The sequence below is a fragment of the Pundamilia nyererei genome, unplaced genomic scaffold, assembly GCF_000239375.1.
Source record: "Pundamilia nyererei isolate P.nyererei 1_Seehausen unplaced genomic scaffold, PunNye1.0 scaffold00008, whole genome shotgun sequence".
Taxonomy (NCBI): domain Eukaryota; kingdom Metazoa; phylum Chordata; class Actinopteri; order Cichliformes; family Cichlidae; genus Pundamilia; species Pundamilia nyererei.
Window position 1 is genome coordinate 2,711,362 of NW_005187409.1, and position 13,105 is coordinate 2,724,466.

General features: G+C 39.2%; 1 protein-coding gene across 1 annotated transcript in view; it reads left to right on the forward strand.

Moving 5' to 3' along the window:
* Positions 1–5,744, forward strand: part of xpnpep2 (X-prolyl aminopeptidase (aminopeptidase P) 2, membrane-bound) — a 19,392-nt gene extending 13,648 nt beyond the window's left edge. The window contains exons 14-21 of the mRNA XM_005722919.1: positions 688–759; positions 852–912; positions 1,075–1,144; positions 1,292–1,396; positions 2,779–2,838; positions 2,912–2,988; positions 3,089–3,178; positions 5,280–5,744. Coding sequence (XP_005722976.1) covers positions 688–759; positions 852–912; positions 1,075–1,144; positions 1,292–1,396; positions 2,779–2,838; positions 2,912–2,988; positions 3,089–3,178; positions 5,280–5,480 — 736 coding nt within the window. The 3' untranslated portion in view covers positions 5,481–5,744. The remainder of the gene's footprint in view (positions 1–687; positions 760–851; positions 913–1,074; positions 1,145–1,291; positions 1,397–2,778; positions 2,839–2,911; positions 2,989–3,088; positions 3,179–5,279) is intronic.
* The last annotated feature ends 7,361 nt before the right edge of the window (positions 5,745–13,105 follow it).

A 13,105-nucleotide genomic window follows, 5' to 3' on the forward strand; every position in this document is an offset into this window, starting at 1 on the left:
TTAGAATGAAGGCATTTTCCTTACAACTTATTTGTGGAGTTATTTTCTTTATGTTGCAGACCGTCATTCTCAGCACTCTTAGAAGTAGCAGATGCCCTTGATTTGAAGCAAATAGAAATGCATGCTCTCAGTCTTGTGTCAGGAATGCCTGGTTACACACAAGCATATATCACACAAATAGGTGGTGCGAGTGGTTTAGAGAGAGGTGCTGGTTCCAGTAAGGTTTTGATGAAAACATAAAATTATTTGACTGAAAGGTTTTTAGTCATTGGTTGCAGAGTTAAAGTGATCGAGTGGCTTTGCATGTGTTGACACTTTTTTGTCTTTTATAAAAATGAGTGTGTGTTGTGAGAGATGTTTTGAGAACTAAGCGTGAGGACGACTTTCCTGATGTGAGACCTGCATAAAAGGCATCGAGGAAAATCTGTAAAAGATGAGTGACTGAGAATATTTTTCTTTCCTCAACTTTTGTGCCTCACAAAATGAGGCCCGCACGGTCTTATTATAAACAGCCTGATTATATCTTTCTGAGCCTTAGAGCCCCACGGTTATCACAAAATAACAATAACATTAATATGTTTTTGGATTTTTTGCATGAAGGCATTTTTTTTCTTTTGCTAATAGTTCAACACATTTGAAAAACACCAGCAAGCAGTGCTACTATCATTTCCTGTTTTTGTGCTACAGCCCTACAAAAGAAACAAACCGGAGGTTGACAGTTGATGAGATGTACCTGGTTGATTCTGGTGGCCAGTATCTGTGAGTAAAAATGATCTCTGCACACACTTCTGTAGTTTCATTTTATGTCACGAGCGTTTAAAATGAGTCACCGTGTCTCTCACTGTTTTCAGAGATGGCACCACTGACATCACTCGGACGGTTCACTGGGGAAAGCCCACAGAAATGCAAAAGGTATCACTGAAAGAGAAGATATGTTAATATTTCCTTATAATCAGTCGAATCAGTCATATAGCAATCAATCAACTTTGCTTCTTTCTATGCTAATTCTTTAATTCTTATTATTTTGTTCAAAACACAAGTTTCCTATCATTTACCACATGTCTTGCTTCACAGGAGGCCTTCACTCGAGTGCTGATGGGAAACATTGAGATATCCAGAACCATTTTTCCCTCCGGGACAAGAGGTGGGAATGAAAAATAAACACATCTTAAATGAAATCTTTCTGTTTCACCACTAGAGAGCCCCCTTCCTCCACCATAGACCATAGCTGTGAGTAGATGTAGCGTGTCTGGTACAGGATGTCTGACTGGAGGTTTTTGTTCATCAACAGGTGTGAACATGGAGATGCTGGGTCGCCGGGCATTGTGGGAGGTGGGCCTGAACTACGGCCATGGCACAGGTCACGGTGTCGGAAACTACTTCGGAGTTCATGAGTGTACGAACCTTTATTTGGAGATGACTTTGAGATGCCAAATATGCCGCGTGCTGTTTTTTGAACACTGTTTTATTTTTCAGTGCGTACACTTGCATCTATGCATCACAATAATATCTCAGAAAGGTTTCAGAAAATGGGCTACACTGCGAGAGAAAGGGTTTATGCATTTAATCTTTCCAGTAGTAGTTACTAAGTATCGATCTGTGGATGAGAGTCCATGTCAAATGTGTCCCAGGTGTACAAAAACTTCGAAAAAGCCACAAAGTACAAGAATTTCAAGGAAATGTATAATTTAATAAAAAAGAGAAGTGGCACCAAATCTTCCACTAAATCAACCATGTTGAAACTGAAACAATTTAACGGTTATCCCACTTTGTCTTCTGCATTATTACAGATGCAGAAGACAAAGTGGGATAAAAAAAAACCTCTGAAAGCATCATTACTTTTATTCCTTCCAGCCTCCGCAAAAAAGATGCTAGAGGGTATTAAAACACTTTGTTTAGTTATCACGCTTTGCTTACTTCTCTCCACCTTCTGAGTTAAAATGAATAAATAAATAAAATCATACAGTGTGTCAAGGATAAATAAAATTGGGCTGATTTTTAAGTGGCTGGTCCACTCTGTGCCCCAAATGGTGTTTAATTGTTTTTTAACAATATCAGGAGGAAATTATTCCTAATAGGGCTGAAGGTAACAATTATTTTCATCATCTCTCAACTGTTTAATATATAAAACATTGAAATGTCAGTCAAGAGTCTGTTGATCCATTTATCCATCCACTTTCTTCCACTTATCCAAATCAGAGTTGCAGTTTGGCTGGAGCCTGTCCCAGCAGTCATAAAACAGAGAGGCAACCATTCAAACTCACATTCACATTAATCTAACATGCATGTCTTTGGACTGTGGGTGGAAGCCCAGGTACCTGGACAGAGCATGCAAATCCACACAAAAGGTCCCCGGCCAGCTTACAGCCTTAGCTAAATGCCTGAGATGACCATATTATGGATATCCACAGCGACAGTAATGTATGACACAGATACAAAAATCATAAAAGCTCGCCTTTAACTTTCCAGAAAACTGTTCTCATCTGTCTCAGCTGTATTTTGCACCACATTAACAGTGTTAAAGAGTAAAAAAGCTGAAACTGAGGTTTTTTGAGCAGCCTGAAGTCTGACATTTTGGCTCATGAATAATGACCTCTGATAATTCCTCTTTAATACTTGATATCCACTGACCAGCATGATCATGAAAATACACTTTAGGTTGCATGATGTTCACAAGCTTCCAATGTATATATTGTAGAGTAAATCATGGAGAAGTTTATCTGTTTTTCTGTAACGTAACTTGAATTTTAATCATGAGTTAATGTGATGTATCCCCAGGGCCTGTTGGCTTCCAAAGCAACAACATTGGCTTCAGAGCCGGCATGTTCACGTCTATCGGTGAGTTTTATTTTGTAAAGTTTTTCTGTGCAAAATGTCAAAATCCTGAAAAATCGCTTGATTTTGCTCATAGAACCTGGATATTATAAGGAGAATGACTTTGGGATCCGGATTGAAGATGTTGCAGTGGTCGTACCGGTTCAGACAAAGGTGAAAATTAAGTGGTGCCTTATTGATAATCTGGAATTATATCATTTTTTTAATGTAACGTGAAGGTAACGTTATGTGGATTTTCTTTTCTGTCCTTCAGTATGGAAATAACTACCTGACCTTTGACACTGTATCACTGGTTCCATATGACAGAAAGCTGATTGACATGTCACTGCTCAGCTCAGAGCAGGTAAGAACTTGCACCTCATTGCATAATCAACTACAAGACATTTGCCTCCAATTTCTGAAAATGAGATACAAATATGTGCTGACGTGAAGGCATAAAATGAATGCTCGGCTGCACCTCGGTGTGAGTTTACTTCCCCAAAACTAATTTCTAGTTTTAATTTGTAAATACCTTTGGGTATACAAACCTGTCATATCAGAGGCTCTTTTGCCTGCAATACCAGTGCTGGTTTCCTCTTAAAATCCCCCATTATACGCTTTAAGCTGCAGTTTGTCTACGGTTCACTGATCAAAACGCTCTGTAAAGAAAACAAAACCACGTGTGAAATCAACTTCTGTGTTTTGGCTCTTCTTTAGAAGTGGAAAATGTAAGAACTTGTTATGCTGCTTTTTTTTTTTCAAATCAAGATGACATTAACTTTTGATAACCACAAACAGATGTTACTTTTGTAGAGTTCATGAACGTTTAAATCCTGGTATTATTTAAATCTAGTGTATTTTTGTGCACTTTAAAGCAAATATCCCATGAGCAGCAGTTCCCTGGTTAGAAATGTCTTGTTGATGTTAGAGAAGAATTGTAAAATATAACCACTACAACCAAGATATGCACAAGAGCATCTCTGAATGCGCTTTGAACCTTGCAGCAGATGGTTTACAGGTGCAGACCACACAGAGTGCTTGCCAGGAGACGAAACTGAGGTTACCAGTCACACAGATTCACCAACATTGGATAATAGAAGATTAGACAAATGCTGTCTGGTCTCAATGTTTGCTGCAGCATTTGAATGAATGCATGAATCAGTCCTGTCTTGTATCACTAATTGAGTACACGGGATGGTGTAATAGTGTAGGGAATTGTTTGCATATGTAGTCTTAGGGGCTGTTTATAATGAACAGAATAGGTGTCAGGAGTCAGACACTAAACAGTCTTGTTTTTAAAAACTGATTCTGCTCTGTAATTGCAATCGTCTGATTTGCATTGATTCGTAAAAAGGGACTAATTGTAGCCCTTTTCAGTTTATATGGTGAGCTAACATTATTATTAATGGGTAAGTACAGTATGAGTAACTACACTATGCCTCACAAATCTGACTGGAACAAGGTCAAAGCTAACCAGTAGTCCCTGAATGAAAGCTTGCATGCAGAAATTGTTGGAGTATATAGAGTAAACTGTGGTGTTAGAATGAAGGCATTTTCCTTACAACTTATTTGTGGAGTTATTTTCTTTATGTTGCAGTCAATCCTCACACCATGACCGTCATTCTCAGCACTCTTAATGCAGTTCTCAAATCAGGAATGGTTTTTGCCCACCCATCCCAAAAGCCTTCCTCATTTTGAATTGTTTCCGGGGCCCCACCGTATGAACTGAGCATCGTTTAAATCCAAAGCCTACCTAAGTATTGTTGCTCACCATGTTCATCCTTCTGTGGACCTTTATGACAGTGTCTCAAAATCTCTCACTTGATCTTTTATCAACATGTTGCCAGATAGGAAGCCTCTGTACCTTTGAACAGCAGTGTTTTAAATACAGTTTCTTGTGAAGCCCCTTAAAACTGGAGTTTACAGCACAGACACACAGCACGCAATAGGATCGGTTGTTGCCCAATCGATGGTTTTGTAGATTGTTTTGCATTTTGCCACAGGAAGGATTGTTTTGTAAGTCCTTTAAAAATGGATCACGTCATTTGACTGGTTGTGCAAACTGAATTTCATCAGAGCCAGAAGTCCAAGTCGTCAGTTTCACAGACTTCTTACTGAAAATGATCTTTTCCAGAGTCCATAACACTCCAAAATGAAATAAAGTGGTTCATCTGAGGAGCAATGACGATACATTTTTAAAAATTTATAACGCTAAACATTTCTGCGTAATGACAATAGGCTGACTGTGAGGAAAACTGAGGAACCACAGGATGTTCATCATGTGTTGCATAAATGAGTCATTACGTGCGAACACTTTCATAATGTGCATTTATTTCTTCACGAAAATAAAAAGGAAATTCTGTTTTATCCTTGTTAAGCAATTTTGGTTACTTTGGAATAAAGTTCAATAAATTCAGCTGGAATATTAAACAGTAAACATTCAGTAAATGTTCTTCTCTCACCAGCTTCACTGGCTGAATAAATACTACGAGACAATCCGGAGCCTGGTGGGTGCTGAGCTGGACAATCAGGGCCTTCGTGAGGAGAAGGACTGGATGCTTAGAAACACGGAGCCTTTCGCTGAGATTGGCTCGTCTGCCTCCGTCTCTTCGTCCTCGCTGACCCTCATCGCTCTGGCTGTCGCTATGCTCCACAATATCGTCTGAGCATCTCCGTCTCCACTGCACTTACTCCATTCGCAGCAGACTTGCACACTGTTACTCCTATGCAGTCTCAGTTGAGCAGCTATACTGGGTTGAGAGATGCAATTTAGCTTTTTTTTTTTTTTTTTTTAATTGAAAGATGTATTTAATGATTTAATTATGTTGGTAAATGTTTGATGTGGAGTTTTAAATGATTTGTTGTGATTTTTGAGGTTTTAAACTGGACATTTGTATGACCAGATAATATTGTTTCTATTTTATTAAAGTAAAGACTTAAAAAAAAATTGTTTCTCACCAGTCTACACTGAAAAAAGGGCCATGTTGGATTTACTTAATTCAATAGTGGGCATTGGTTGCACACAAGTGTTTTGCTTTGGCAGAAACTTAAACAACTGAGTTCAATCAACACAACTTATTCATATTCAACAAACCTGTGCATTTTGTGTTGATAAAACGCGATTGAAACATGTTTAGATGAAGTAAGGTGAGCTCTTGGAATATTTTAATCCTTTGCAATTTTGTCATTTTATTTCAACACTATTGAATAGCTTTTACCCCAATACTACATGGTCACTTACTTAAATACTTAAATACTACATGTTGTCTTCATATTACATAATGTTCAACAAAGTCTAGAGTCTGGTTAACATAGGAATTGAATGGATCTAAAACGACTAACGGCCTCCTTGCTGCAGAATTTCCATTTTTATCCAGGTTGCAGGGGGGGTTTGGGCATAACCCAGAAGTGATAGGATAAGAGGCAGGGTACAGCCTGGACAGCTCACCAGTCTATCACGTAGAGACAAACAACCATTTGCACAATAAACACAATAAATAGCAATAGCATGCACGTGGCATGTGTGTAGTTGTCTGCCTCGTATAACTCCAGTGATTTTCCTGCAGTTTGAAATCTCCTGCGATTTTGTGAATTTCATGAGTCCAGCAACTAACCACTCTTACTAGATTGTATCATGTGATCTCAACAAGAACAAATTAAGTTGTTGAATTTCATACAGATCTTACATGATTTAATTACATTCCAGATAGAAACATGAAGTTTTTGCATTCAAATTACAAGGTAGACTTTTTTAATGTAACAACCACCCACCGAAAAAAGTAGAGGCGGCTGCTCGACTTGACTGAGATGGATGCCTTCCTCAAATCACGATCACCCAGAGAATACAGCACAATGAGGCAGCAAAAACATGGAGTGTTCCTGTACTGAAATAATACACTGAAATATCCTATTTATATACTGTAAGTGTTCAGACCCTTTGTTATGACACTGAGCTCTGGTGTGACCTATTTCCATCAAAGGTCATTGATATGCTTTTACAACCTCCAGTGTCTAATTAAATTTAGTCGGCGCCAGCTCTAAGAGGGTTTGTGCCAAAGTAAAAAATGAGCTTTGAGGACAAGAAAATTGTCTCTAGATGTAAGAGATGAGTTTGTCAAGGCACAGTTCTGGGGAAGGATGCTAGCATCAGCAGTATGTGGTCCAGGTAAAATAAGTAATTGGGACAGAGGGCCAATGCTGAACCCTGTGGTTACAGTTGATGAAATACAAGAAGAGGAGAGAGAAACCTCCAAAAGACAAGTGTGCAGAAGCATGATGGACACCACCAGATGTTAAAGTTAACAGGTTACCAGGATGTTTTTATTTTACAGAAGTAGTCAGCCTACCTTGCATATATTTTACATGTAAATGTTTTATTTAATATGAGTTTTTACTGATCAACAAACTGCAACAGTGACACAAAAAGAGTTGACTGGTGATTTCATACATGTTTGTCTCTAATTTAGAACATAACCAACTCTGGAGCAGCATAAGTTACCAGGTTGATATACCCAGGTAAGAGGTGATTTAGTTAGTAGAGAAACCCAAAGATTAACTGTAAAGCTACACTGCTTTCTTGTCCAAACTGCTGATTGGTACCCAGGAAAATAAATAACAAAAACTTAAATGGACAAGTGGCACAGAGGTGAGTTTTTAACACACATTTTGGAGACAGTAGCTCATATTTGTAGTTATTTTAGGTTGCGTTTGGCCTAAATTGGTAGCCCTGATGCAGTGTGAGTGCATAAACTTAGCCACAGGTCAACCTTATATGGGCCAAATGTCAGCTGTGCTGTTGTGCGTGTACCACATCTAGCCCACGTAATGTTTTTCAGATTCAAAACTGAGCTAAAAGTGAGATAAACAGCTCAAACTTTGCAACTAGAAGAGGTTCATCAACTGAATAAAGACATAAAAGAAGACTTTTATTTTGAGAAACGTGAATAACGAATGCAACAAAGTGACAACATGGTTTCTGAGTATCTGACTTCATGAAATCTCTGAATCTTTTTTGCCAAATGCCATTACCCTGGACACACAAACACGCACACACACGATTTCGTTGTTGTGGACTCTCCTCTGGGATGATGCGTGTTGGTGAAAATGCTCATATGAGTGCTTCACAACAAAACTAATCACGTGATGTGATAATGACTATGTCCACCTCTTTTTTTACTATGTAAATGTACCATCTTAGCTCACTTCCCCTCCGTATAAGCCAACGTTCCTGTAACTGGCTGCCACTTGCAAACAGTATATATGCTGTGCTCATAAATATGGCCATGTGCCAGGCATAACTGCATTAGGGAAAACCCCAAGGGATGTGCACGATATTCAAATATTTAAGTAGTCATTAAGTTATTTTTTGTTTTTTTAAGTAACCATTTATGCAAATGTTTTTTGTTCTTAATGGTGCCTGGCAGACATTAGTTTGCTACTATCACACAAACATAACAGTAATGGACCAACAAGCTGTTGGGCAGCGACCAACAAAAATAAAACCAACAAAAATAGAGTTCAGCATGTGTGACATTGTGATGAAAGATATTTCTATAAATAGGAGAAAACACAAAGTCAAAGAATGAAAGCTGTCAAAAGTTTTTTGTGTGAAATCCTTCAAAGAAACCAACAAAAAATGAGGTCCAGTGTAAACGCAGGTGAAACATGACTTTCAAATACAGCTCTTTGGGAATTTAATCGATGACACAAAAATGTAATTAATTAAACTGTTAAACTGGATGCCACTGACACTTTTCACAAATTCAAATAAAGAAATAGGAGTGCATGTTGTGTTTTGCTGACAGGTCATTCGCTCATTTTTTTTATTCCACTATTTAATGGATGATCATCAGATCAGAGAGTTGACTTGACTGTACCTCAGTTTTTCTAACCGCAGCATAAAAATCTCTAATCCAGTTATTTAAAGATGTAGACTTATCTGCTTCTCATTAATCATCTTATTAATGAAGGTAAAGCTGTGCCTGTTTCTTTCACAGAAACTGTGATCACTAAAGGGAAAACCCCCAAAGTTGGAGATGTATGAAAAATGTACCACCATTTTTCCACACAAGTGTGAGAGGGCCTCAAAAAGTGTTGGCAGGGCCAAAACATGTGAGCTACAGTAGTAGTACCATCATGGTGTTGTAAAACTAACATAGGATGTGTTTTTTTTTACATGTTTCTCACTTGAGCAGTATAAAAGGTGCAGTATTCTAATCTGAATCAGACGTAATCTGATGCTAAAAGAGGAAGTGTCAGTACAAACTAATGTTGCTAGAATGTTCTAGAGTGTTTAAGGCCTGTTTCCTTGCTGCTTTTGTTTTGTCCCATGTGGGCTGATTAATATATGCATGCATACACATTGTGTGAGCTATGAGCCATTAATACTATTAATGAAGCTCATGTTCAGTAAGGAAGATCTATAGCCTCCCGTCTGTCCTCTCCAAGGTCCTGTCAGCTAAATCTAAGCTTTATCAGTTCCACTTTCCCACGCTGTCAAGCTGTTTGTGCCAACACCGGTCCAGTCCAGTTACCTTCTCCCGGCCCTCTCCAGCATTCCTGCCGCATACTTTAAATCTCACTGTGTGTCTTTCTCCTTCTTTCTCCTTCTCCTTCTGTGCAACCCACCTCCTCCCCATCTCCACCTTTCATAACTGAAGCTCCATTCAAGCTACCTTCACCTTCACCACCAGCATCCAGGCTCCGGGGGGTCCTGCTCTAATCTCTTTCATTGCTGGGGATCAGTTCTGCCAAGACAGGCCATCGGAGTCAACCACCAAACATCTATCTGTATTCTGTCAATAATCATGTTCATTCTTTCTGATGATCTGTCCCTATTGAGCTGCGTGGAAATACAAGAGTCTAAATATTTACTAACAAAACGTAAAAATCTTTTAGAATTTTGGAATCATTTTTTACAATGTTTTAAATGACACGAACATTCCTTTTGCAAAGATATCTTTAAAACGAGGTGCCTGAAAGTTATGCTATGACGGAAACGGTATGATGGTGTGCGATGGCATCTCCCTCACTGGAAAAACAAAGCTAGTCATCACTGGAGGAAAAGTCATTGCAGATAAATACTGAAAGGGGATTCTACAATCATTCCATATCTCCAGAGTCTGGGACCCAACTGTATCCACAGCAGCACTCCCCGCCTCACAGAGCATATCGGACACTGCCTCCAGAATTTGGGAGTTGAGAGGATGAAATGGCCTTCCTGCAATCCTGACCTCAGCCCCACCGAACACTTGTTAGATCAGTTTTGGCATGCAGAGAAACCAACACAACCACATTGACTGACTTTTACTGGCAATTACTGATTGATTGTGGCTGTTATGGCTGTTAATGGTTCTTCCATGTGCCCATGTGCTAATAAGGCCATTGTTTGTTAAATGAACGAATTGATAAATTTCCAAAGTCTCAACAGATTTTGATCCACCATGTAACACCATCTGGAAAATGTCTGAATGGTAACAACTTAATTTTTCAATATGGCAGTGATCCCAAACAAAAAGCAGCCAATATCCAAAAGAAGAGCTTTAAGGAGTCTGGATAACTGTTCTTGAAGAGTACTTAAAGGAATGAGGAGGAAGGTTGTCATACCAAATATTGACTTTCAAACTTGTTAGAATTGTACAGACTCTATCTTTCCCCAAGATACTGTATTTGCATTTTTGAATGAAATGCTGTACCTATTTCCAGTTTTTCTAGCAGAATACAAAGAAATGAGGAGGGACTTGAGACGTTTGCATCATGAATAGGTGCACATTTAAAGAAGTTACTTCTCCAGACAAAGGCACAGGAAAGTAAACAGTGGCTGTAAAATATATTAAATGAGAAATACGCATCTACAAAGAGAATCAGTATGTGACTCTGAAAAAGTCACAGAAAAACTGATGCCAAAAAGGCTACTTAGGGCGCACAAATTCCCAATGCATGAAGTTCTTCATTAAAAAATGACAACATCTGAAATCGAATCATACTCAAATTCAACCTGCAGCTTCACATAACTGGACTCGTGGTTCAGCAGCTTACAGCCGCTCCTGCTGGTAGACTTGGGTTGCTGGGCAACTACTCTGTCAGCGTGACTTGAAGGTGTGAAGACAAGCGTCGACTCTTCGCACCCTGCATCTGCATCTCTGGTCATTAAAAGCACATGACGGAGCCTTTCAAAGACAGAGTCTGATTGCTCTCAGAAAAGGCGTTTTCATCCACTTTGGTGAGCTTGTGGTGAAAAGAAGAGAAGAGGAAGAAAAACTATGCGATCATTGTTCTCTATGATAGAAAGATCTTTTATGTTTACCATGTATTTACTGTTAAACACTCCCACATTAATTTAACAGAAGTCTTCCGCTTATCACTACAATCCAAGTAGTACTGCGTATTTAAGTTGAGGTACATACACACCTGTGGACTTTGATCTCTTAAATCTGACTATGAGTAGTTATTCACCTTCAAATAACCCGACCCTTTAGAAGAGCTCATCTTGGTGTAGTTCCAGACTAACTGTGATTCAGTGAAGGCGTATGCAGATGAAGTTATGTCAGGTTGAGGTGCAGATCTGAGCTACAGCCAAGCGTGGTTTGTAATCTGGAAACACTAAGAGTATAAAAGATGGATGTAGCCACCTCGATGTCACCCACTGCTTATTTATGTCTCTTTTCTAAGAGCATTTCCTTTGTTGCTGTCTTGGTGTTTTGGCTGATCTCAGTGTGGAAACAACCTGCTGTTAGCAAATGAGCATTATAATTTAATGTTTTAGTGAACAAATCTCATCAGTAAGCAGCATGAATATTTGTAGATTTCACTTGGATTTCTCCCTCTTTGAAAAAATGTTGAAAAAAAACTCACAATAGATGGACAGGCTTGTCCATTTTTATGTGTGGAAGTAGAAAGTTGGCACTCAAGAACCAAACCTTAACCCTTGTTAAGGAAGAGAAATAGGGAGTATTTGAAACCCAACCAATTTATTTCTTAATTGTGATTTAACATAACATGATCTTCCATCCATCCATTATGGACCTGCAACCTATCCAGGTGCCACGTGCACTTATGGACATCCTTATGTTTGAACATGGTGTTCATTATGGACAAACTGTTATTTGTACAAAAAAAAACTTCACAACATTCAGGTTCAGATGAAGCAAGCCATTTCTCCAAATCACACCCGTTCTGTCATTGAAGTCTCCCAGTAGGACAATGGAGTCGCCAGATGGAGCATCCCCGAGCACCTGGGCCCCATGAACTAAGGCCTGACCACCACCTTCCATCAAGTTCTTGGCTCCAGGCCTATCTCGGGCAGGGTACACAGGTCCCTTGCTTTTCTTGCCTGTCATTGGTCCATTGAATCGCTCTTTGTCTGCCTCCTCACTCAGGACCAATTTACCTTGGGAGACCCTTCAAGGAGGCAAAGGGATCGCTGGGGCACACAAAGCGCTCCACCATGTCAAGGTGGTGATTCACAAAGGGGACAACAGCAACATGGCTTTCATTTTGTAAATTATCATCTCCATTGAAGTAACCAGTTCAATCGTTCATTCCCTTTGGCTTATCCATATCTGCTCGGAGTAAATAAGATGATAAATCAGACTGCACTGCTACCAAATAAGAGAGTCCCATGGTTTCTCTGTCAGATCTGGTTCTCACTTGTTACACTTGGTTACAGAAAAAGCCAAAAAACAGGTGCTGCCCTAGTTCACTGTGGTTGAGCAACTATTACGCTGGAAACCTGCAGGGGCCTGGATTCGATTCTTGGATCATTTCAAAACTTTTTGATTTTCCCTTTTGCTTTCTGTATGCTTTCTGAAATGCTCTTACAAAAATGTCCAAAAATGTATTTAAAAAAGCATCTTCACGTGTCCGTGAGTGTAATCATAACAGCTGCGTCCGTAATAATGTTTTGCTGTTTTCTTTACACAAATTTCATTATGCATGAGTGTTTTTATTTTTTCTTTACGTTAAACATGTGCTAAGAGCTCTTATTTTGTTATCTCTGCAGCACTGTAGTCACGCAAACGTCTGAATGTTTCTGACACTACTATGTGTTAGTTTGCACTGTCCAAATCAGCTGTTGCTTGTTGTTTTCATCCCATTTGAGATCTTTTGCGAGATTGCTTGCCAACCTTTAACCGACTGACAGGAAACTAAAATAGGGCATCCTCTTATCATGTGGTTTCCCCCCCCCCCCTCCCTCCAAAATAACAAACTAAACTTGACTTGCATCGTACTTCCCTCTTTACATTTACTGCCAGCCATTTACTTCGCCTTGTCCTGCCAGCTCAGTGCGCAC